Raw genomic sequence first — 22,867 nt, 5'->3', positions numbered from 1 at the left:
CAGATCTCCAGCTTCAGCCAAGCCCCTCCCTGGAGCCTCAGGCTTGGCCATCCAGCTACCAGTTGGATGGCTCTACTTCAGCTGCCACTCAGTCTGTCTGAAGTTGAACTTCTCTTGTCCCCTGCAGATTCATTTGTTCTCAACTACCCCATCCTAGCCAGAAACCTGAGAATTATCTTATACTTCCTCTTCTTTCTCAGTTCTCATATCTAAGAGGTGACCTAGTCCAGTAACTTCCTTAACATGCTTCGCACCTGGTCCCATGCCTCTGACTCTGTTGTCAGCACCCTTGTTGATATGTTTCTGACCAGGATGATTGCGGTGACTTTGCAGCAACTTCCAGTTCACAGCCGCCTGCAACCCAGTCTTCCAACTGTAACTCTTGGGGTCCTTGAAAAAAATGTCTCATAACGTCACTTCCTTGCTTAAAACCCTTGAATGGTTTCCCAGTCCCTATGGGAAAGGCTGAATCTTTAGCACAGATTACACGGCTCTCTTTCCTGCCCTATGTGTACCCTGAGGTCCAACAATATGACATTGCAGGATACAGTTGCCCACACCTTGCTATTTTGTGTCTCCATGGCTTTGCATGCACCAGCCCCACTGCCTAGAAAGTCCCTTCTCCTCTTACCTGCTGCCTACCTTCTACTTGACCTTTAGTGCTCTGCTCAGGCAGCATCACCTCTGGATCACCGCCCCTGCCGAAGGCTAAATATTGTCCCATCTGATGTCCCTGTAGCACCCTGTCCATAATAGCGTGATGATGGAGGATACAGACTCCTTAACTGGACTTCCTGGGTCCCAGGACTATTATGATATTGATGAAGGCAGTGCTTCAGTTTTGTTTGTCAAATGTTTGTCTGTGCCTATCTGGTACAGTTATCATGAGGATTAAATGAAATAGTGTATGTTTAGGGCTTAAAACGGTGAGCACAGGCGTGCTCAGTAAATGAGTGTTAACTATTATTACTGTTTACATAAGAAGGATAAAGAACAGTGATTCTGACTTTTAATTTTATCAACTGCTGAGAACAGTTGATGTGGCTTCTCATTCTGTCTCAGAGCTCCAAAGCCTGACTCTTTGTCAGTAAATAAAATGCTGGGGTAGAGGGCATTAGGGGCAGGATCTGGGTTTGACTGGTGAGGATTCAAAACAGTAGAAGACCTAGATACCATGTCATTCTGCTCAGGAAATGAATCTGGAAATGGATAAATGTTAGAGGCCAAGCTGCTGGCTCAGAGATTAAAGCGTCTGCCTCCAATGCGGGAGACCCGAGTCTGATCCCTGGGTTGGGAAGATCCCCTGGAGAAGGAAATGGCAACCCACTCCGGTACTCTTGCCTGGAGAATCCCATGGACGGAGGAGCCTAGTAGGCTACAGTCCACAGGGTCGCAAAGAGTCGGACATGACTGAGCGACTTCACTTTCACTTTCAAGCATGAGTTCTAGAGAAATGTACACAGAACTCTGGGAACCCAAGGAAGAAAAAGGCCAAGAGTGACTTTCCAGAGGAGCTGACAGTTAGGGGCCCTTAATGAGAGAATGAGTACCAGCGGGAGGCAGAGACCAGGGTGGGCTCAGAGAAAGGAAAGCTATATCCTCCAGTTGAAGAGCTCCTTCAGGGGAGGGGGCTGAGGTGGGCATGAGGGCAGATTCCTTTCTTTACCTGGCCACGAAGAAGTATCCCCTTAGGTTAGGAGCCTGCAGAGACCATGCCCTGGGGAGGTCTGGAGGCTTGGTACCCAAGTTTGGGGGCAGGGCCCTAGGGGTAAGGTCAGCGCGCATGCCTGTGGGCTGGGCCTGTGTTTTAAACCAGATTCTTGGCTTCTGTTCAAGCCCGGCGTGCCCATCTTCCTTGCCTCCGGCTGATAGATGCAGAGACCTGGGTCAGATGGCTCCTCCCTGTGGCTTTCCTGACCTCCCCCACTCTAGCCTGGGTCAGATGCTCCTTTCTCTGGGAGCCCACAGTCCTTTGTTCATCCCTCCCTGAAAGTGCTGATCGCAGATTGGCACTCTGCCTTTATCTGTCAGCCTCCCTTCCCAGACCCGGACCCCCTGAGTGAATAACCCCAGGGACCAACACAGTGGCTGGCATGCTGCAGGCTCTCAGTTTACTTGCTGTGGTAAACCAAGCTCTCCGACACTCAGACTTGTTTGGGGGAAAGGGTGTGGGTGAGACCAAAAATTCTGTACATTTGACAGCTCACACTTGTTGCATTCAACGACAGAGATTGTTGGCCCCATTTTACAGACAAGGAAGCTGAGACTTGGGAGGTGAGGTCAGGTTTACTCAGCAGGAACTGTCTTCTGACTCTAGGTCTACAATCATGTCCCAGAAACTGCCCTGGGCTCCCAGTCCCCAAAGGGACAGCTGCCACATCAGTGGGACAAGGGAGGTATACCATCCTGCCTGTTGTATGCTCCTCTGAGCTTTTTCTGCCTGGGAAGGGGCTGGTCAGGGCCAGTGCTGGGAGGAGTCTGTTCTGAACCACGTCCACCCCTGCAGGGCCTTCTGTCATCTAGGCTCATAGGACTGAGATTGCCCTGGAAGTTGGACCAGCCCTTTCCAAACTGACCTTGAGAACTCGACCTCATTAGTCCTGTTTTATCCAACAACGCCGAGGGGTGGGGTGGGGCCTGACTCACCAGCCCTTGAGTAGGCTGGGGTCATGGAGTCACAGAGCTAGGGACATGTCTGACATTTAATAGGGCCTGGCTTGTGGAGGGAGCTGAAGGGCTGAGTAGATCTCAGTTTGATAGGATTTTCCAGTAAGTGAAAGTGAAAGAAAGTGAAAGGGAAGTCGATCCGTTGAGTCTGACTCTTTGCGACCCCATGGACTGTAGCCTACCAGGCTCCTCTGTCCATGGAATTCTCCAGGCCAGAATACTGGAGTGGGTAGCCTTTCCCTTCTCCAGGGGATCTTCCCAACCCAGGGATCAAACCTAGGTCTTCCACATTGCAGGTGGATTCTTTACCAGCTGAGCCACAAGGAAAGCCCTGTAAACTGTACTTCAGAACCTCCTGGGCTAGGGCAGTGTGGGAACATTCTGTGATGAATACGGTTTCTGTTTTGGCTTGACTGGGGCCTGTTCACTTCCTCAGAAGGAAAAGGGAAAGAGCCTGGCTTGGCCTCTGAGATCTTACTTGTCACTGCTGCTGTGTCCTGGGCTCTCTAGGAACATAGTTCCCTGCTTCTCCAGGGAACTTCCCAAGCCCTCTGGTGGGGCAGAGTAGGGACGGGGAAGCCAACTGTGCTGAGGCTGATGGCGTAGGCCACTGATCCCTGAACTACACGAGAGCCTAATCTGTACCATCCTGGGGCAGCTCCCTGAGCTCAGGGCCCGTCCTACCATCCAGCAGTACTGATGGACCCTCAGTTTGGGCAGAGTGCCATGCTGCATGTGCCTGACGCAGGGCCGTGCCTCTAACACTGTTCCCATGGCTGCTGATGGTAGTCATAGCTGCTCTTAAGTAAACACAGGCACATTGCAGCTGTTATTTCTAATTCTTTCAATAGCTCTGTGATGTGGGCACTCTACCATCCCCGTTTTACAGATGAGAAGACTGAGTTTCAGAGAGACTCAAAGGCACACAGCGTAATGAAGAATAGCCTTTGGCTTTTGACTCCAGGTCTCCTGACCAACCCCCAAATTTATGCCCTTTCCCTTATTCCAGGGTGGTCCACAGGCCAGTGAACCTACTTGACATGTGCATGGCCAAACACTGTGACCTGGGCCTCAAGGGCTTGAGGAGAGATGAGTTTGAGGCTCAAGTGTAGGGGTGTGGGGATTGAAGGGCTAAGCCAGGGTCCCGAGATCTGGGCTTGGGGAAGCCTGTGCTGAGAGTGAGGTTTGTCCAGGAGGCAACGTTTGAACTGGTCTCTAAAGAGTTAAGAGTTCCCCCCGGGGAACTGGAGGCTTGAAGGGAGACCAAGTGGCCACGGGGTGTCCTGGGAACAGCCAGTGTCTGGAGAGTATTGGGGGAGGGGTGTCAGTCCCGACAAGAGAGGAGTGGTGGGCACCCTCACTATCCTAGAGGTTTAAACCTGCCCCCAGGCCTGTCCCTGTGAGTCTGGGCTCAGAGGAGAGGAGGGGAGCAGCCACCCTCCCTGAGGCTGCCTGGGAAACCAGTCCTCCCCCTTGCCTGCTGGTGGAGGAAGGGCCCGGGCTCTGGGTAACAAGAGACTCCAGTGAGGGTGGAGTCCAGTCCAGCAGAGGCTGGTCTGGTGGGGCCGCTCCTCCAGGATTGGGTGTGAGTGTGTGCAGGAGCACCTGTACATGTGATGCTGCGGGCGTTCAGCACACTTCCTCAATATTTGCTGTGAGACTGGCACTGGAACCGGACAAGCAGCTGTGAGCAGGCAGGGTGTCCCTGATCCAGTGGGAGAAGACAGCCAGGAAGCAGAGCAGTAAATGTATAATGTCTGCACTGATGGGTGCTGTGAAGAAGGAAGCAGGGTGAGGGGATGCAGGCTGGGGCTGAATGGAGGGTTCAGGGAAGGCCTCTCCAGAGGGAGGGAACATGGCAGAGACCATGGAGGAAATCCAGACACGACAGCAGGAGCAAGGGTCCTGGGATAGGACGCCTGCTGGATGCGTCCACAGAGCAGTGTGGCTGGAGCAGAAGGTACCAGGGGAATAGGAGGCTTGCAGGGCAGGACGGGGACTTTGGCCTTTACTGTGGGGGAGCGGGAGGCTGTTGGAAGTTTGGGATGTCGAGGAGGTGCAGCCTGACGTTTACTGTGGTTCCTCTGTCTGCTGTGTTGGGACCAGGGCAAGGAGGCAGTCAGGAAGCTGTAGCAAATGTGAGATGGTGGCTCAGGCAGGGTGCTGTTAGTGGTGAGCAGTGGCGGATACTGGCTGGACTTGGAAGGATTTGTTCATGGTTCGGATGTGGAGGGGAAGGCGCTGAGCTCTCTACAGGCTCTGGGGTCTTTTGCCACCTCGCTCCCCACAGGCCCTGAAGGTGGCCACATTTGGGTTTAGCCCAGCACTGGGGGAAGCCCACGTGCCCCTGGGGTCAGCTCCGCCCTGTCCAGGGCAGGCTGTGGGCAGGCCTCTCCAAGCTTCAGTCTCGTCATTTCCACAGCTCCTGGCAACGGATGCCAGGAGTGAAGGAGAGGATGTCTGCAGGGGGCCGGCCGGGGCCACTGCCAGCCGGATTGCTTTCTCCTGGCCCGTCTGGGTGGTGTGTGGCCTCTTTGGTCTGCTGTCCTTCTTCCCTGAGCCAGCTTCCTCCCAGGCTGGCCAGTGGCAGAATACAACCCGAGGCCAGCCTCTTCCGCACACAGAGCCTCTGTCTCCTGCCCGTCTGTGGATTCTCCATTAACCTGGGCATCAGCAGAGTCTCAATCCAGAGCAACCCCAGCCCTGGCCTGCAGCCATCCCACAGAGGCTGAACTCGAGACTGTTTCCACCTAAGATGAGACAGGGGCCACGTTCTCTTCCACAGCAGTCACTCTTTGTCGGGGACTGTTCTGGGTCCTTATGTGTAATAAGTCGCCTAAACCTTATAATACCTCTAAGAAGTAGATACTACCATTATCCCATTTTATAGAGAGGAAAACCGAGGCACAGAGAGGTTCAGTGACTAGTAAGGTGGGAATCCGGGCTTCCCCAGTGGCTCAGCGGTAAAGAACCCACCTGCAGTGCAGGAGTCGCAGAGACCCAGGTTCAGTTCCTGGCTGGGGACGATCCCCTGGAGGAGGACGTGACAGCTACTCCGGTATTCTTGCCTGGAGAATCCCGTGGACAGGGGAGCGTGGCATGCTGCAGTCCACACGGTCGCAAAGAGTTGAACATGGCTGAGGCGACAGCACGCTCACACATACAAGGTGGGGCACGTGTTTTGAGCCCATGTCTCCTGCCCCCTTGGCCTGGGGAGAGGGTTTGGAGATGCCGCACTGCTCTGAAGTGAGAATCATTTCTGGACATAGAAGAGGTGTTCGTCTGCTTGGGGTCACAGAGCCTAGCTGGTGGAGGGAGCTCTAGCTGGAACTTGTGTAGGTTGGCCTGACCATCCGTCGGAAGCTGGGCAGAGGAGAGGGGGAGAGGCCCACAGAGGAGGCGGCGGCCATGGCTCCCGTCTATGAAGCCCTTACTCTGTGGCGTCAGGGGCTGTTGTCCGTGCTCCCCACTCACCGCTGTTTCCTCTGATCCACCACGCGGCCCAGGGTCGATACAGGTATCCCCCAGTCCCCATTTCCAGGTGCAGCCTCAGAGTCTTGCTGAGTGAGTGACAGACATAGGTGCCTTGCAGACTTGCTTTGGTCAGGAAATGTCAGCCAGAGACTGGCAGAGAGATGGTTGGAGCTACCAGCCCAGGGTGTGACTGAGGCCTGGGAAGGGCCCTGTCTGTGCCCCAGCTACCCAAGAACTGGAGATCAGGCCCTGGGGGAGGTTGGGGGGGCGGGCATCAGTGGGAAGGGGTAGCATCAGAGGTCAGTCCAGGCTTCCCCCGAGAGCCTGTGCAGGGAGCCAGGACACCTCCCCAATCCCCAGGAGTGCACACTTGCCTGGAGCCTCTGTAACTTGGCCCATAGTACACTCAGAGGAGGAAGCCTGTGCTGAAGCCTTGGACAGCTTGCTCTGGGTCATCTGGCACGTGAACTGTGGAGCTCAGATTTCAACTCAGGCCTTTGGGGGCAGTTTATTACACATCACTGTCATGTGTAAGCCCCCACACCTCTCACCTGAACAGCCTTGCCCACCTGCTTGCTCCATCTCCACCCCCACCGGCCAAACACCAGCCATCCTTCCCCTGACACTTCCATAAATGCCCATGGGGCAGCAGTCATCGGTAGCAGTCACAGATGGGAGATGCTGCCTTTTATTGTGGGAAAGCATACCCAGCATGACATTTACCATTTTAACCACTTTTAAGTGGACAGTTCTGTGGCACTAAGTATATTATCATTCCCCTTATTTAATGCAACCGAAGAAGCCGATTCTCAGAATGTTCTGTTTGCCCCAGTCGCAAGACTGGTAAGAGCGGACCGAGACTCAAACCCCGGCCTCAGAGGTACCAGCTGCCTGCTGTCGTCCGCTGAGTGGGGACCCACCCAAAAGCTCCTGCTGCCCCCAGGCTAGCGTTTCCTGGGGCCAGTCAGAGAAGGCCTGGGAGGGGCCGTGAGGGCCCCCCAGAGCTTTCCCTGTGCCCAGAGATCTGCCTGGCCGCCTCCTCCCGACCCCTCTTACCCTTCTGACCCAGGATGAGAAAAACCACCAGTGCCCCCAACCCCACCCCACTCTCCAAGCAGCTGAGCTTCCACAAGCACACCAGGTGTCTCGTCTGCAGCCAGCCTAGGCCGACTTCTTCACGCCACACGTGCTGTTCCCCTCCTGACACCTCTGAAGGTGCTGGGGAGGGGCTGGTGACAGCAGGCGGTGGGCTTGGCAGGGGGGCGCTGCCCCCAACACTTGTTCCTGCCTTCCCTGTCGGGAGGATGGAGGCCAGCCTGCTCTGCCAGCAGCCGCCTCCCTCCATCCCCCCAGGCCAGTGTTCTAGGGACTGTAGAAAGCAGTTCTAGGCCAAGGTGGTTTTCATATCTGGAGCTGGCAGGTGGTCTCCTGGAACTCAAAACTTTCTGATGTCATCTGAGTGAGTTTTTCAAACCACACCCATGGAAGTTCCTCAGGGTGACCCAGGATGGAGTTTAAGGGAAGGCTGACTTGTGGGGCTCTCTGTGGCCACATCCTATGGTAGGACCTATACAGTCCTGTTTTTATTCATTTTATTTATTTACTGTCTGCACTGCGAAGCTTGTGGCATCTTAGCTCCCCAACCAGGGTCTGAACGTGTGCCCTTGGCAGTGAAGGTGTGAACCATCAGGGAATTCCCAGTTTTTATCTGTTTTCTTTTTTTTAAATTAATTTGTTTTTTAATTGAAGGATAATTGCTTTACAGAAATTGTGTTGGTTTCTGCCAAACATCAACATTTATTTTTTTTTAATTAAAAAATCATGTTGTGGTTCCTACTATACATCAGTATGAAGCAGAAGTACAAACATGTGCCCTCCCTCTTAAACCTCCCTCCTCCTCCCTCCCCATCCCACCCCTCTAGGATATCACGGAGCACCAGTTTTGGTTCGCTGCATCATACGGCAAATTCCCACTGGCTATCTGCTTTACATATGGTCGTGTATACTACTTCTCAATACTGCTCTCTCAAGTCATCCCACGCTCTTCCGTCCTTGCTGTGACCATGAGTCTGTTCTTGATGTTTGCATCTCCTTTGCTGCCCTGCAAATACATCTGTTTTATATATTGAGATCCTAGGTAAGGTTTTTTTGGTTGATGTTGTTTTAAGTTTCTCTTGCTTAAAAGGTTTTTTTTTTTTTTTAACGGACCTTTTCCCTGGAGGTTCAAGAGGGAAGGGACATATGTATACCTATGGCTGATTCATGTTGATGTTTGACAGAAAACAGCAAAATTCTGTAAAGCAATTATCGTTCAGTTAAAAAATAAATACATTTAAAAAAAAAATGGACCTTTTTCCCAGATAGGGAAATGGAGGCTTGCTAAGAAGGACTTGCCCAAAGTTATTCAGGTCTAATGGCTGCCCCTGAACTCATTCACCTCTTCCAGCTCTTGCTTATTTGGATGCTGAGTTTCTTTCATGGAGGAGGGTGATGCAGAACCCTGCTCTCTCCGATGTTGGCCAGAAGCCCTCACCCCTGCTGCAGAGCCCCGGGTGCTTGGCTCCCTCACCACCCCACCCCCCGCATCAGCAGCTCTCTCGGGCTCCCCCAACACCTCTGCTCTCAGCCCCCCTCTGTGTCTCTCACTTCCACGTGGACATCTGGGTGTGTGAGTGTCAGTGCTGTTGCACTCCAAGTGTGTCTCACACCCAAGCTGCTACCACCCAAGTCCTGTCCCCAGAGAGCGAGGGAGAAAGCCAGGGGGCAAGACTAGACAGACCCGGGAGCAGACAGGGAGTGGGGAAGCCACAGCACCCCGCAGTGAGACAGGGAAGAGAGAGAAGGTGACGGCAGGTAGGAAAGGAGAGAGAGACATAAGAGAAAACCGAAGAGAGTAATCTGATGGGGGTGGAGAGACTTGCAGATGGGAGAGAGGTGGAGAGGAAGACCCGGAGAGGGGGCGGAATAAAGACAGACGTGGGAGGGGGTACAGAGACACTTGCAAAGAATGGTGAAGAGGTGGCTTGTGAGAGAGACAGGAAAGAGGAGAGATGGAGACAGGTCTGGCAGAAGAGACAAGGGCTATTAGAGACAAGGAAATGTCACCCGCCCTAGGGCTGCAGCTGTGTCACAGTGAGGGATGCTGAGCGTGGGGCCTGACACCAGATCCGGCTGATAGATGCTGGGGCGTCCTGTTGCCAGCAGCCTCTTCTGGCCCCGCCTTCCAGAGCTGGTCCAGCTTTCCTTCAGTGTCCTCCAGATGAGCTTAGCATGGGCACCTTGAAAGAGTAGTAGCGGCTGGTGCTTCTGCGGAGAACAGTCGGTTCTGACTGTTGGGTTGGCACGGAGGTAAAGGGACGGGTGAGCCGGCTTGCTCAGAAACCCTGCTAGCCACAGAATGGGGGCTTGTTTTTGACTTAGTAGCTGAAGCATGGAAGAAACCAGATAGCAAATGTGTGGAGGGGACGGACGGCTATGGAGAGGGCACCGGTTAGATCTTGGCCTTCCCAGGATCAAGCACAAAGATCCAGGGCTCCCCGTCCAGTGGCCCCCAGACCTGCCGCTGGTTCTGCATGTGAGAAGACTCAGAGACTCTTCATGGGGTCCCAGAGACTCAGGCCCCACCATGCTGCTTCAGCTCCCCTCTGCTCTAGCCTAAACCTTTCCTTCCCCCGCCTGGGGGACAGGGCCTCTGAGGGCCCCTGCCAGCAGATTGCTAGAGCAAGGACCATAGGCCTGGGGACTGCTCAGCAGGGAGGGAGTGCCCCACTGCCCACTTTGTCTCTCGGGTTTATGAGGATTTCAACCTCATGGTCACATGGGCAGGTAAGGGATGGATGGTCACATCCATTCATCTCCTGGAGCCTTGGCTATCTTGTGTGAGGATAGGAGGAACCATTCTGCCCTGTGTGGACATGGAACGCAGTGAGATGACTGGAGAAGGTGAACGCTGGTAAATTCACTGGGTCTGGGGAAGGAGGGTGTGAGGCTCTGAGGAGAGGGCCTCGGGGCTGCCAGCTGAAAGGACTGGGGAGACCTGGGTTTAAGGCCCCCAAGGTAGGACCAGGCTGCCGCTTGAAGGGACCTAGAAGGCCAGGGGGGTGGCTGTCGTAGTGAGATGATGGGGCCCTGCCTTGTGAGAGTAGCGGTAAGAGGAACCAGGCAGGCCCCGTCCTGCGAGGGCCACCATGAGGAGGGTGTATTATCCTCAGACCGGTGGGGAGCCGTTGGAGGGTTGTGGACAGGGAATGGCAGGATCTGATTCATGTTCTGAAAAGCTTTCTCTGGCTGTCACGTGGAGGTGGTTGCTGTGGGTGGGGGGAGAGAAAGCCTGGAGACGCGCCCACCCATTAGGAGTGTGCTGGAGAGAGCTGGTTGGGCCTGAGGCGGGGGTGTTGGAGAGAAGGGACCAAGATGTCATCCCACCATCCCTCCAGGGCTGGCCTGCGCAGAGACACTGCTCTAGGAAGTCCCTCCCAGTTGCCATGGATCAGGGGGTGGGAGGGTAGGGCTGGCTGCTGGGAGGGAATGTGGCTTTGTGCTTGGAAAACAAAGAACAGAGCTTGGGGCTGACTTCTCCTGGGGGTGGGGACCGGCCCAGAGGCTGAACTACAGGGCAGGGCTTGGCAGGAGCAAGCTGTGGCCCCAGACGGTCAGGGAGGACCCAGGAGGCCCCCAAGGGTGACCATGGGGCTGCAGGACTTTGCCTGGGGTTGGGGGTGAAGAAGCAGGACAGAGGGAGAAGGATGCTCATACCCCTCCAGCCTGGAAGTCAGGCCGCAGAGGGAAATGAGGCAGAGAGGGCCCTGGGCCACAGAGTTAGGCCGAGGGTGGGGGGCAGATGTGTTTGGAAACAAATGGGGGTCCTGGGGCTGCGTTCAAAGGGACGAAGGAGGTTCCCGGGTGCTCCTGGACCCTGACCCCAGGACCTGACCAGCCACCCTGCCTCCCTGCAGCCCTGCTGCTGAGGCCCAGCCCACCCCAGCTGGAGGTGGGGGCCCGCCAGGATGAGCAAGCTGTCCGGGGACCTTCTGGGCCGCGACCTGGAGCGCAGCCTGCCGGCCGTGGCCTCCCTGGGCTCGTCGCTATCCCACAGCCAGAGCCTCTCCTCGCACCTCCTCCCACCGCCACTGCCGGAGAAGCGCCGGGCCATCTCCGACGTCCGCCGCACCTTCTGCCTGTTTGTCACCTTCGACCTACTCTTCATCTGCCTGCTCTGGATCATTGAGCTGAACGTGAGTGGGGCTAGGCTGGGGGCACAGGTCAGGGTGGGGGAGGGGCATTGCTTGGGCCTCGGAGGGTTGCATCTGGAGGTGTATTGATTTCCGGGTAAAATGAAGAATGAGACTAGAAGAATAGCTGTTCTCATTTTCCAGAGAGAGAAACACAGAGACGTTATGTTGCTTATCCGAGGTCTCTCAGCAAGTGTGTGAAGAAGGCAAGGTTTGAACCCAGACTTGAGCCCCAAAACTCACACCTCTGCACCACACTGGCCCCTAGTGGACACACTTGAGAAAGGAGGTGGGATCCCAGGGGGCTCTTGTGGAGCTATCAGAGCCTTTGTCTTCTTTCTGCCCTACATTGCTCTCTGGCTTAGTTCATTCATTCATTCAGCAAACATTTCTGAGTCCCGGCTGTGTCCCAGGCGCTGTGCCGAAAGCAGAGGGAACAATGGGTGGCAATCTGTAAAGACTCCCAGTGACGCCCAGCTTTCCTTCCCCACCTTGGGCATTCTTCCAGCGTCCCCAGTTTTGGCCTCTTGGTTTTGGTGAGATTCCACCTAATGGTCTGGAGACAGAGCTGCCTGTCAGGGTGGAGTCTGCTCACCCACCCTCCACCACCACCCCCCCGAACCCCTGCGATGCAGTGCTTGGCCAGCTGGCGGTGGGACCTAATCTCCAGGTGCTGACAGGGCAGAGCAGGACCTGATGCAGAGGTAGGAGCATGGAACCAGGGCATCCTGGGCTTGGTCCCCTGTCCCAGCTTCTGCTCTATAGCAACTGTGTGAGCTCAGCGAAGGACTCAGCCTCTCTGAGCCTCCCCTTGTTCTCTTTGTGCAAAGTGGGTCAGAGTTCTGGATGGCACGTGCCCTTCCTCCAGGTCTCAAGCTCAGTCAGTTCAGTTGCTCAGTCGTGTCCAACTCTTTGCGACCCCATGGACTGCAGCATGCCAGGCTTCCCTGTCCATCACCAACTCCTGGAGCCTGCTCAAATTCACGTCCATAGAGTCGGTGATACCATCCAATCACCTCATCCTCTGTCGTCCCCTTCTCCTCCTGCTTTCAATCTTTCCCAGCATCAGGGTCTTTTCCAATCAGTCAGTTCTTCATATCAGGTGGCCAAAGTATTGGAGCTTCAGCTTTAGCATCAGTCCTTCCAATGAATATTCCGGACTGATTTCCTTTAGGATGGACTGGTTGGATCTCCTTGAAATCCTAGGGTCTCTCAAGAGTTTTCTCCAACACCACATTTCAAAAGCATCAATTCTTTGGTGCTTAGCTTTCTTTATAGTCCAACTCTCACATCCATACATTACCACTGGAAAAACCATAGCCTTGACTAGATGAACCTTTGTCGACAAAGTAATGTCTCTGCTTTTTAATATGCTGTCTAGGTTGGTCATAGCTTTTTTTCCAAGGAGTAAGCGTCTTTTAATTTCATGGCTGCAGTCACCATCTGCAGTGATTTTCGAGCCCAAAAAATAAAGTTTCCCACTGTTTCCATTGTTTCCCCATCTATTTGCCATGAAGTGATAGGACCGGATGACATGATCTTAGTTTTATAAATGTTGAGTTTTAAGCCAACTTTTTCACTCTCCTCTTTCAGTTTCATCAGGAGGCTCTTTAGTTCTTTGCTTTCTGCCATAAGGGTGGTGTCATCTGCATATCTGAGGTTATTGATATTTCTCCCAGCAATCTTGATTCCAGCTTGTGCTTCATCCAGCCCAGCATTTCTGATGATGTACTCTGCCTGTAAGTTAAATAAGCAGGGTGAAATATATAGCCTCAACATACTCCTTTCCTTATTTGGAACCAGTCTGTTGTTCCATGTCTGGTTCTAACTGTTGCTTCTTGACCTGCATACAGATTTCTCAGGAGGTAGGTAAGGTGGTCTGGTATTCCCATCTCTTTAAGAATTTTCCACAGTTTGTTGTGATTCACACAGTCAAAGGCTTTGGCATAGTCAATAAAGCAAATGTTTTTCTTGAGCTCTCTTGCTTTTTTGATGGATGCCAACAGATGTTGGCAATTTAATCTCTGTTTCCTCTGCCTTTTCTAAATCCAGGTTGAGCATCTGGAATTTCACAGTGGAAGCCTGGCTTGGAGAATTATGAGCATTACTTTGCTAGCATGTGAGATGAGTGCAATTGTGTGGTAGTTTGAGCATTCTTTGGCATTGCCTTCCTTTGGGATTGGAATAAAAACTGACCTTTTCTGGTCCTGTGGCCACTGCTGAGTTTTCCAAATTTGCTGGCATAGTGAGTACAGCACTTTCACAGCATCATCTTTCAGGATTTGAAATAGCTCAACTGGAATCCCATCACTTCCGCTAGCTTTGTTGGTAGTGATGCTACCTTAGGCCTTTGCATTCCAGGATGCCTGGCTCTAGGTGAGTGATCACCTTCCTGATTATCTGGGTCATGAAGATCTTTTTTGTGTGGTTCTGTGTGTTCTTGCCACCTCTTCTTAATATCGTCTGTTTCTGTTAGGTCCATACTGTTTCCGTCTTTTACTGTGCCCATCTTTGCATGAAGTATTTCCTTGGTATCTCTGGTTTTCTGGAAGAGATCTCTAGTTTTCTTGAAGAGATCTCTAGTCTTTCCCACGCTATTGTTTTCCTCTATTTCTTTGCATTGATCACTGAGGAGGGCTTTCTTATCTCTCCTTGCCATTCTTTGGAACTCTGCATTCAAATGAGTGTATCTTTCTTTTTCTCCTTTGCCTTTTGCGTCTTTTCTTTTCACAGCTATTTGTAAGGCCTCCTCAGACAACCATTTTGCCTTTTTGCATTTCTCTTCCTTGGGGATGGTCTTGATCACTGCTCCCTGTACAGTATCACAAACCTCCGTCTCAAGCTCAGGGGTCAGGAAAACAATGACTGTTGTTACAAAGGAGGAGCTTAGAGAAGGAGCTGGTTCAGGGGTGAAGTTTGATTCTGGGCATGTTGAGCTGGAAGGCAAGGCAAGGCTCTGAGGGTGACGCTCCTTTGTGCACAGAGGTGAGCTGGCACCTTCAGCCAGAAGGAGCCACAGGCATGACCTTAAGGACCATCTTACTGATGAGAGAGCTGAGGCTCAGCGAGGTTCAGGGTCATTTGAAGAGTTTCTGAGGTCTTAAACCTTATTCCTTTGGGCAATTCCCTTGGGCTTCCCTGGTGGCCCAGGTGGTGAAGGATCTGTCTGCAGTGGAGGAGACCCAGGTTTGATCCCTGGGCTGGGAAGATCCCCTGAAGAACGGAATGGCAACCCACTCCAGTATTCTTGCCTGGAGAATCCCATGGACAGAGGAGCCTAGCGGGATACAGTCCATGGGGTCCCAAAGAATCGGACACGACTGAGCAACTAACACTTTCGCTTTCCAGCATCAAAGCAGGCACTAAAATTCACACACATCCTTCATTAAATGTATGTATAATATTTTCTTGACAGAAAAGAGCTGAAAAAAATGTTTGGCAATTTTACTTTGGCAACGGTATGGCTATACTGGCTGTAATAGCTCAGCAGTCATCGTGCAGACGTGAAAATGCTTGTGGAGTGAGAAAATCTAACGTCCAAGTTATTTTCAAATTTGACAAAAAGTTTCAGAACGCTGAATTTAACAGTTCATAGAATTAACATCATGTTTCTCTTGGTGGCCAATTAAAATTTTACTAGTTTTTCAATTTTGCCATTTTCATACTTTGAAACATGTATTTTTAGTTTTTTTTTTTAAATATTTATTTACTTAGTTTGACTTATTATTTACTTACTTGGGGAAAAAAATGGCAACCCATCCCAGTATTCTTGTCTGAAGAATGCCATGGACAGAGGAGCCTGGCGGGCTATGGTCCATGGGGTCGCAAAGAGTCGGACATGACTGAGCGCACAGCACTTATTTGACTGGGTCTTAGTTGTGGCACATGAGATCTAGTTCCTTGACCAGGGATTGAGCTGAGGCCCCCTGCATTAGGAGCACAGAGTCTTAGCCACTGGTATTTAAGGACCATCTTACTGATGAGAGAGAGGAGGATCAGTGAGGTTCAGGGTCATTTGAAGAGCTTCTGAGGTCTTAAACCTTCATTTGGACGATCCCCTTGGGCTTCCCCGGTGGCTCCACCAGGTGGACCACCAGGGAAGTCCCTATTTTTAGTTTTCTAACAGACTGTGTGTTGCCCAGTGTATGCAAGGACCCTGACCAGGCTGTAAGACCGGCGCCAAGGTCTTACAGCCAGCGCTGGCAAAACAGGGGCAGGAACTGTACTGTCCTGAGTCCTGATGGAGTGGGCTGGCTGGTGGGTATGCAGGCAAGGGAGAGTTCTCTGTAAAGAGAAAAACCGTGGAAGAGAGAGCTCTGTGGACAGTGACTCTGGAGCCCAAGAGGGCGTAGTCTGAGGAGTAAGAGGAGGATCAGGCTGGGGTGGGTTGTGATGTCAGCAAGGCGTTTGACTCCATGGGGTGCAGAGTGGTCTTGAGGCTGAGGCATTGGGTGGGGAGGCACCAGGGCTCGAGACTCAGTGAGGGGCTGTCCAGATGGCTGGCTTTTGCTCTGAGCATCAGAATCACTCAGGAGCTTTACAGCCATTCCAGATGCTCAGCTCACCCCGAGATTCAGACCCAGCGTCTCAACATCTGTATCTTTAACACCTCATCCCCCCACCACCACCCCAATTCAGATCCTCTTCCAGAAATCAGAAGCCCTGATCTTGGTAATCGTGAAGGGTCTTCCCCTTCAGGGCTCCCAAACTCCATCCCTGAGTCCCCTTATGCCCCTCTACTCTGGGGGCTGGCACCCCACCTGCAGAGGCACAGGCCTGCCACCCCATTCTGCCTGAGGCATCAGGCTGCAGTCTAGCTCTCAATGGGCATCCTGACTCCTTACTCCCCAGCCAGGCTCTCAGGGATCCCACTGAAAATGTGTGGGTGGCTAGGGTAGGGGCCGAGGCAAGGACCAGGCTGCTCACTCTGCATGCCGTCCTCTCTAGCAGCTTGATGGATTTTGCCCATTAAGTACAAACCTAATCAATTGATTTGCCACCTGGGGCTCCGTCTGATACCACTGCCCACCCTTGGCCCCCGTCACCCCAGATGGATGCTTGGCTGGGAAGATGGAGCAGTGGTGGGAGGGAGAGGAAATTATGGGAGCGGCGGCTCCCAGCTCCCTGTCTGCTGGCATAGCGCCTGCATAGGGCCCATCACCTCCCAAGGCCCCCCAGGCTTGCCCCTTCCTAGGCAGTGTGCTCACGAGTGTCGGGAGGCTCAGCTCTGCCTGTCTGGACTGCCTGGACCCTTAGAGGCACAGTCTCAGCGCTGGGGTTTCAGGCCCCTGGCTGAGCTCGCCTGGTGCCTCAAGGCTCCTCGGGTGGTAGCTGAGCATTTACAGCTTCTCCTCCAAGTCCCACCTGCTCCCTCTGGGAGGACAAAGGGCAGCCCTGGGGACTTGGTCCTACCCACCTCTCTCTCTTCCAGACCAACACAGGCATCCAGAAGAACCTGGAGCAGGAGATCATCAACTACAACTTTAAAACTTCCTTCTTTGACATCTTTGTGAGTGGCCTTGGAGATCCTGCGGGCAGAGAGGGAGCAGGGACAGGGTTCTTTGGCTGGATTTTCTTCTTCCTGCAGCATGCATCCTCATCTGATCAGGGAGCCCTCTGTATTCAAGCCTGTTCCCAAATGAGGTCCTGCTTTCAGAGAGCCCCAAGTGGGAGGGGAAGACAAGACCCCCGTCCAAGGAGGTCCCATGTAATCCCCAAAGAAGCACTGACTTGGCCTCGGCCATTCTCTGCTGGGGCGTGCACACTGCTTGGGGAGCCTGGGGGAGCAGGTTAGAGGGGCGGCCAGCCTTCAGCTGGGGTGGGGCCCGTGGCTGCCTGTGACAGCTCGCCGACTCCCCTGCCAGGTCCTGGCCTTCTTCCGCTTCTCCGGACTGCTCCTGGGCTATGCCGTGCTGCGGCTCCGGCACTGGTGGGTGATTGCGGTAAGATGCCACTTTCCTGGCAGCTCTCAGGCCCTGGCGGGGCTGGCTCATGGGATGGGATGGAGGAGGACTTACTCCCCAGGCTCCTTCTTTGCTCTGTCTGTCTCTCCCTCCCCTGGGCAGGTCACCACGCTGGTGTCCAGTGCATTCCTCATCGTCAAGGTCATCCTCTCTGAGGTCAGTGGCTCGGGGTCTGGCTGGTCTGGTGGGCATCCGGCCTGTGGGATGGGCTCGTCCCAAGAAGGGACTGCTTCTCTGATTTTGGGTTTCTGTCCCTGTTGTCAGGGTTGGGTGAGGGGGATTCCTGCCCTTGGCTTTTTCTAAGGGGTCAGCTTCACTGGCTTTGCCCACTTGCCCTGCTGAAACCCTAAGAACAGAAAGTTCCTCCTCCAGCCTGACCTTACTGTATCTTGCTGTAGAATTCATTAATCCCTCTATCTCAGAGGCATGTGCCACAGGGGGTGCCCAAGCAGCTGGTACCAGGAGTGGGGTGTAGGCCAGAGTCAGCAGCCCCAGGGTGGGGCTCTGGGTCCGGGGTGACACTCGGCTGTGGCGCTCAGCCCCCTCCCTCCGCAGCTGCTCAGCAAAGGGGCCTTCGGCTACTTGCTCCCCATCGTCTCCTTTGTCCTCGCCTGGCTGGAGACCTGGTTCCTTGACTTCAAAGTCCTACCTCAGGAGGCTGAGGAGGAGCGATGTGAGTGCTGGGGGGTGAGGGGATGCAGCGAGGGTCACCCCCACCCAAGAGAGGAGAGTTTCTGGCATGAGGGCCAGTTCGGAGCTCTCTTGCCAACTCTGCCTCCAAGAGCCTTAAAGAGAGCCCGGGCCGGGGGACCCTAGGCTGCCAAGGCATGACTGTCCTTGGTCTGGGACGATGGCTGCCCACGTCTGCCCCCCAGGGTACCTTGCCGCCCAGGCTGCTGTTGCCCGAGGACCCCTGCTCTTCTCCGGCGCTCTGTCTGAGGGCCAGTTCTATTCACCCCCAGAATCCTTTGCAGGTGAGGGTTGGTGGGTAGGGGAACTACCTCCAGGGAGGGGCTTTATGAGGAGCAGGATGGCTCGGTCTATGCTTTCTCGTCCTTCTATCAGCTCCCTGGGGAGAGCGAGCAGTCCTCCCCCACACACAATCTTATCCCCCTACACACCATTGCACTTGTACCCCAGTCCCTCACCTCCCCACCCCTTCTCCCCACCTCTTCCCATTGTCCCCCATGCTTGTTTTTTCTGCAGGGTCTGACAATGAATCTGATGAAGAAATTGTTGGGAAGAAAAGCTTTTCTGCCCAGGTATTTGGCTGCCTACCCCTACCTGGGGTGGGCACCCCAGAGAGGAGCCAGCACTGGGCTCGGCCAGGTGGGCAGGGGCTTCCCAGAGGAGGGCAGACCTTAGGCAGCCTGAAGGCCTGTCAGTGTCCACCTGAGTGTCTGGCTCACCGTCAGTTAGGGCCAGTGCTCTCCTTCCTGCCTGGGCCCCAGGGTAACAACTGCAGCACCTGGTCCCCAGGAGCTCACAGGGTACAGGAGACCAGCCCAGACCCTGCATCTGGACATCCAGCTGAATCAGGCCTTTGAAAGAGATGTGTGGAGTGTCTAGAGAAAGACCCAGAGGGGGTGCAGCTCCCAGGCTGACCGCTTCCTGCCTCCCCTCCCTGGCCAGGAACGGGAGTACATCCTTCAGGGGAAGGAGGCCATGACGGTGGTGGACCAGATCTTGGCCCAAGAAGAGAACTGGAAGTTTGAGAAGAATAACGTAAGAAACCTTTCTCCCATGGGACCCTGAGAGTTGGCTTGGAGGGAGTTTTCCCTCCCTTTTCTGAGAAAGAAGCCCAAAGATTGCCCGGGTTGGAACCCTATTTCTGCCCAGGGGAGGGGGCTGGGCCCTAGAGTCAGCCCCTTGGCTTGGATTGGACATTTCTAGCGCCCCTCCCCCTGCTCCCTCCCCCCGGCCCCGCCCCTGCTGCTCTGCTGCCTCAGCTGCCCCAGCTCCAGCTTTGAAGGGGAAGCCAGGCTTCTGTGCTGTGTCCGGTGTTTTGTTTCATGATCAAAACAGTATTATCTAGAAAGATGGCAGAGAGCTTGGAAAACAGGGGTAAAACATCCCGGTCCCTTTCTCTGGCCAGTTCCCCTGGCAGCCGCGGCGGCCCGGAGACACGGGCCTTCATGGTTGCAGCTGCAGCTGTGCTCCTGCCTTTTAACTTGATATCAAAAGCCTTTCTCTCCTCATGGCAGGACATTTTTCAGAACCAATGTTTTTTAATGGCTGCTCAGATATCCCCCAAACTCCTAAAGTTTTCTCCTCTGAGCTGTTAAAATCCTGCCCTGCCCGTTACCCATTCCTGCCCCACCCCGGTTCTCTTCTGCCTTCCACTCACCTCCCTGCTGCCCTTCTGTCCCTGCCATAGGAATATGGGGACACTGTGTACACCATCGAGGTTCCCTTTCACGGCAAGACCTTCATTCTGAAGGTGGGTGATGGAAAGAGTGCTCTGGAACCTCTTGCTTTGCCTGGGACTCCAGGAAGGGCCTGGTGGTGTGGGGACCCTCCGGCAGGTTTCTCCCACCCAACAGGAAGGGGCTGGTGTGCCCAAGTACATCTGGCACCATCCAGCCCTCTGCTCGCCCCGCCCCAGACCTTCCTGCCCTGCCCCGCGGAGCTGGTATACCAGGAGGTGATCCTACAGCCTGAGAGGATGGTGCTGTGGAACAAGACGGTGACCGCCTGCCAGGTGAGCTGAGCTGGCAGCCCAGGCCTGGCACCCCTCGGGGCAGAGCCACGTGGCAGGTGAGGGCGTGGTCCAGTGTGAACAGTGAACCCCCTGGGGACCCGGGTCACATCACTGAACTACTCTGGGCCTCAGCTTCCCTGTTTGTAAAATGGGGATGGTGGTAATAGTTTCCTCCAAGAGAGGGTCCAAAAGATGGAAGGACGAAATGCTCAGAGTGCTGGTCCCAGCGCCCATGAATGGAAGTGGCTCCTAATTACGGGGGCTGAGCAGAGAGCCAGCTGACCTGGGGGCTTTCCTGAGATGCTGGGCCCTTCCCTGGCGTTTTCCTGGGGTGGCTGCACCTTACGTCGGCCCTGACGCCCGCAGATCCTACAGCGAGTAGAAGACAACACCATCATCTCCTATGATGTGTCTTCAGGTGCCGCGGGTGGCGTGGTCTCCCCCAGGTGAGCCCCCCTACCTGCCCCCTCAGGCAGGCCTCCTGCCCTCGGACCTTCTACGCATCTAATCATCTAATCATCATCTAATCATCCCCCTCCAGGGACTTTGTGAACGTCCGACGCATTGAGCGGCGCCGAGACCGATACCTGTCCTCGGGCATCGCTACCACGCACTGCGCCAAGCCCCCAACGCACAAATACGTCAGGTGAGCTGAACTTTGCCTGGGGTCATGCGCACTGGCCCCTCCCCTCGTGGCCGTGAGAATAGGGCAGGACTGGTGTATACAGCTGTGCACTTTCTCCTGCTGAGGGCGCCTTCCTGTACCCGGTCCCACTGTCCCTAATCCTGCTTATGTGGAACCACCACCAGGCTCGGGGGAGCTCCAGGGTAGACCAAGGATGGCGATGAATAGAGACCAGCTGGGAAGGGGGCTGGGAGCCATGAGGTGGCTGGTCTAGGGGACCAGAACAGCAGGAGGCTCTGTGTTCCGAAGCATCACCTTCCTGCCTTTCATCCCGTTCTCCCTGTCCCTTGGCCTTGCATTACGCTCATGGTGCTTGGAGGTACCCAAAGGAAGAGGCCTGAGTCCTCTGCTGCCTGTTCCACGGCCTCCTCCAGCGCCCCCTGCTCTCTAGTCCTAGCGCTGTGGGTGGCCTCCTCCCACATACCTGACACTTCCCCTTCTGTCTTGGGGTTCCGCAGAGAGCGCTGTTCTTTGCGTGTCAGCCCCGGGCTCTGGTCTCACCACCACCACAGTGTTTGCTGGGTGATGGGCAAGCTCGTTTCCCCTCCTGGCGCCAGCTCCCTTATCTATGGAGGCAGGGGAGCTGATGGGATGGGAATCCTACCGCTCAGGCCTGAGGCCTCCCAAGAAGGCGCCCCCTCGTGGAGCCCCGCGGCTCTGCACTGTTCCCAGAGCTGGAGCTGGAAGGTGGTAAACGCCCTGCCCCTGGGGCTGTTGGAGGAGGATTCAAGCACCCCAAGGCAGGTGGGGTGGAGGGCTGTATCCTGTGGCCTCTGGGACACCCGTTCTGGCCCTGCTCAAACCAGCAGCTCCCTTCCCCCTTCTACCCCAGTCCAAGGTGGGTCAGGGCAGAGCGGGAATCAGGGGTTTCGCCTGGCTCCAAGGCCCCCCACCAATGCGTCTCTCCTCAGGGGAGAGAATGGTCCTGGGGGCTTCATCGTGCTCAAGTCGGCCAGTAACCCGCGAGTCTGCACCTTCATCTGGATCCTTAATACAGATCTCAAGGTGGGGGTGCTGGGGCCCCGAAGCAGGCTCCGCGGAGTGCAGGGGACTGTGCTGTGTGACCTTGGGCGTCCCTGCTCTCCGCCTCCTTTCTTCCTCTGCAACTGGGGGCAGGGTCCAGATGGTCTTCTCGCCCTGAGGCCCTGTGCCTCCCCTCTTTACCTCTGACTCCTGAGGCCCGAGGAAAGGTGGCTGGCTGCCAGCCCACCCCCTCCCGGGTCTGTTTGTGTGACTCGTGCCAAGACCCGGGCACAGCATGTTCTTCCTGCCAGGGGTGGGGGAGAGGGCGGCCTCGGCTGCATGCCAGAGCTGCACCTGCATTCGGGCGCCAGTTGTTGAGGGGGAGCCCCTGCCGAGGGCCGGCCTTCCTGGAACTTCTCCTCGCCTCCCCCAGGGCCGCCTGCCCCGGTACCTCATCCACCAGAGCCTCGCAGCCACCATGTTCGAATTTGCCTTCCACCTGCGGCAGCGCATCAGAGAGCTGGGTGCCCGGGCATAAGGGTGCTTCCTTGCCACCCTGCGGGCCAGGGTCTTGTCGCCACGGCCTCCAGAGCCAGAGGGGGGCACTGCTTGGGCTTCCTGCTGCCCACTGAGGACCTGGCCTCGGCAGTGGGGAGGGGGGAGCTTCCTCCACAGCAGCGCTGTGACCTGAACTCCCGCCCTACACCGAGCCTCACTGCGCCTGGGGGCGGCCATGAGCCGGCTGAGGGCTCAAGCGCTGGGACTCTGCCGCTGCGCCTAATGGGTCTTTCCTGCCAACGGTTACACGGCCTCCTGCCTCTGGGAGGAAGGGACCCACTGTCCCCTACCTGGCCCGGGGCGGGGTCTGGAATGGGAGCCACGGACTCAGCGGGAGAGGACCCTGGGCAGGACCAAAGTTGGGGCAGCTCATCACCAGTGTGAAGGTGTGGGAGCTCCTCTCTCATCATGGTTTTTTAGGATTATTTAAAGGGTCTGGGACCTTTTTCCACCTGCACTTCCACTGGGTGTGGGTGGCAGGTGGGGGTGGTGGGCACTGGCAGGGAGCCTGCCCCTCCCAGGTTCTCTCCAGGTTGCCGCCCTCCACCCCCACCCCCCAGTGCCTCCTTGGGGACCTTTGTAATTTGAGCCAATTAAAAACAGGAACTCAAAAAACAGCCCCTGC

The 22,867-nt window shown here is 55.1% G+C and overlaps 1 protein-coding gene and 1 long non-coding RNA gene across 3 annotated transcripts in view; one reads left to right on the top strand and one right to left on the bottom strand.

The window, feature by feature from the left end:
• Positions 1-22,859, top strand: part of STARD3 (StAR related lipid transfer domain containing 3) — a 23,957-nt gene extending 1,098 nt beyond the window's left edge. Inside the window, exons 2-15 of one of the 2 annotated variants that reach the window (XM_040245484.1) lie at positions 11,097-11,375; positions 16,804-16,881; positions 17,237-17,314; positions 17,438-17,491; positions 17,891-18,008; positions 18,211-18,309; positions 18,542-18,597; positions 18,968-19,060; positions 19,713-19,775; positions 19,941-20,036; positions 20,403-20,482; positions 20,578-20,682; positions 21,633-21,726; positions 22,118-22,859. In XM_040245484.1, coding sequence (XP_040101418.1) covers positions 11,148-11,375; positions 16,804-16,881; positions 17,237-17,314; positions 17,438-17,491; positions 17,891-18,008; positions 18,211-18,309; positions 18,542-18,597; positions 18,968-19,060; positions 19,713-19,775; positions 19,941-20,036; positions 20,403-20,482; positions 20,578-20,682; positions 21,633-21,726; positions 22,118-22,222 — 1,347 coding nt within the window. In that variant the 5' untranslated portion in view covers positions 11,097-11,147 and the 3' untranslated portion in view covers positions 22,223-22,859. Of the gene's footprint in view, positions 1-11,096; positions 11,376-16,803; positions 16,882-17,236; positions 17,492-17,890; positions 18,009-18,210; positions 18,310-18,541; positions 18,598-18,967; positions 19,061-19,712; positions 19,776-19,940; positions 20,037-20,402; positions 20,483-20,577; positions 20,683-21,632; positions 21,727-22,117 lie in introns of both variants that reach the window. The other variant, XM_040245483.1, reaches the window with a different exon arrangement.
• Positions 14,141-15,020, bottom strand: LOC120867220. The gene is made up of 3 exons (XR_005721821.1): positions 15,010-15,020; positions 14,606-14,608; positions 14,141-14,208 (listed from the first exon to the last, which is right to left on the bottom strand). It is a non-coding gene; the product is annotated as an uncharacterized LOC120867220 (long non-coding RNA).
• Positions 22,860-22,867: the final 8 nt, after the last annotated feature.

The sequence above is a fragment of the Oryx dammah genome, unplaced genomic scaffold (assembly GCF_014754425.2).
Source record: "Oryx dammah isolate SB20612 unplaced genomic scaffold, SCBI_Odam_1.1 HiC_scaffold_8, whole genome shotgun sequence".
NCBI classification, from domain to species: domain Eukaryota; kingdom Metazoa; phylum Chordata; class Mammalia; order Artiodactyla; family Bovidae; genus Oryx; species Oryx dammah.
Note: the sequence above shows the minus strand (reverse complement) of the source record. Positions and strands in the feature narration are given on the sequence as shown.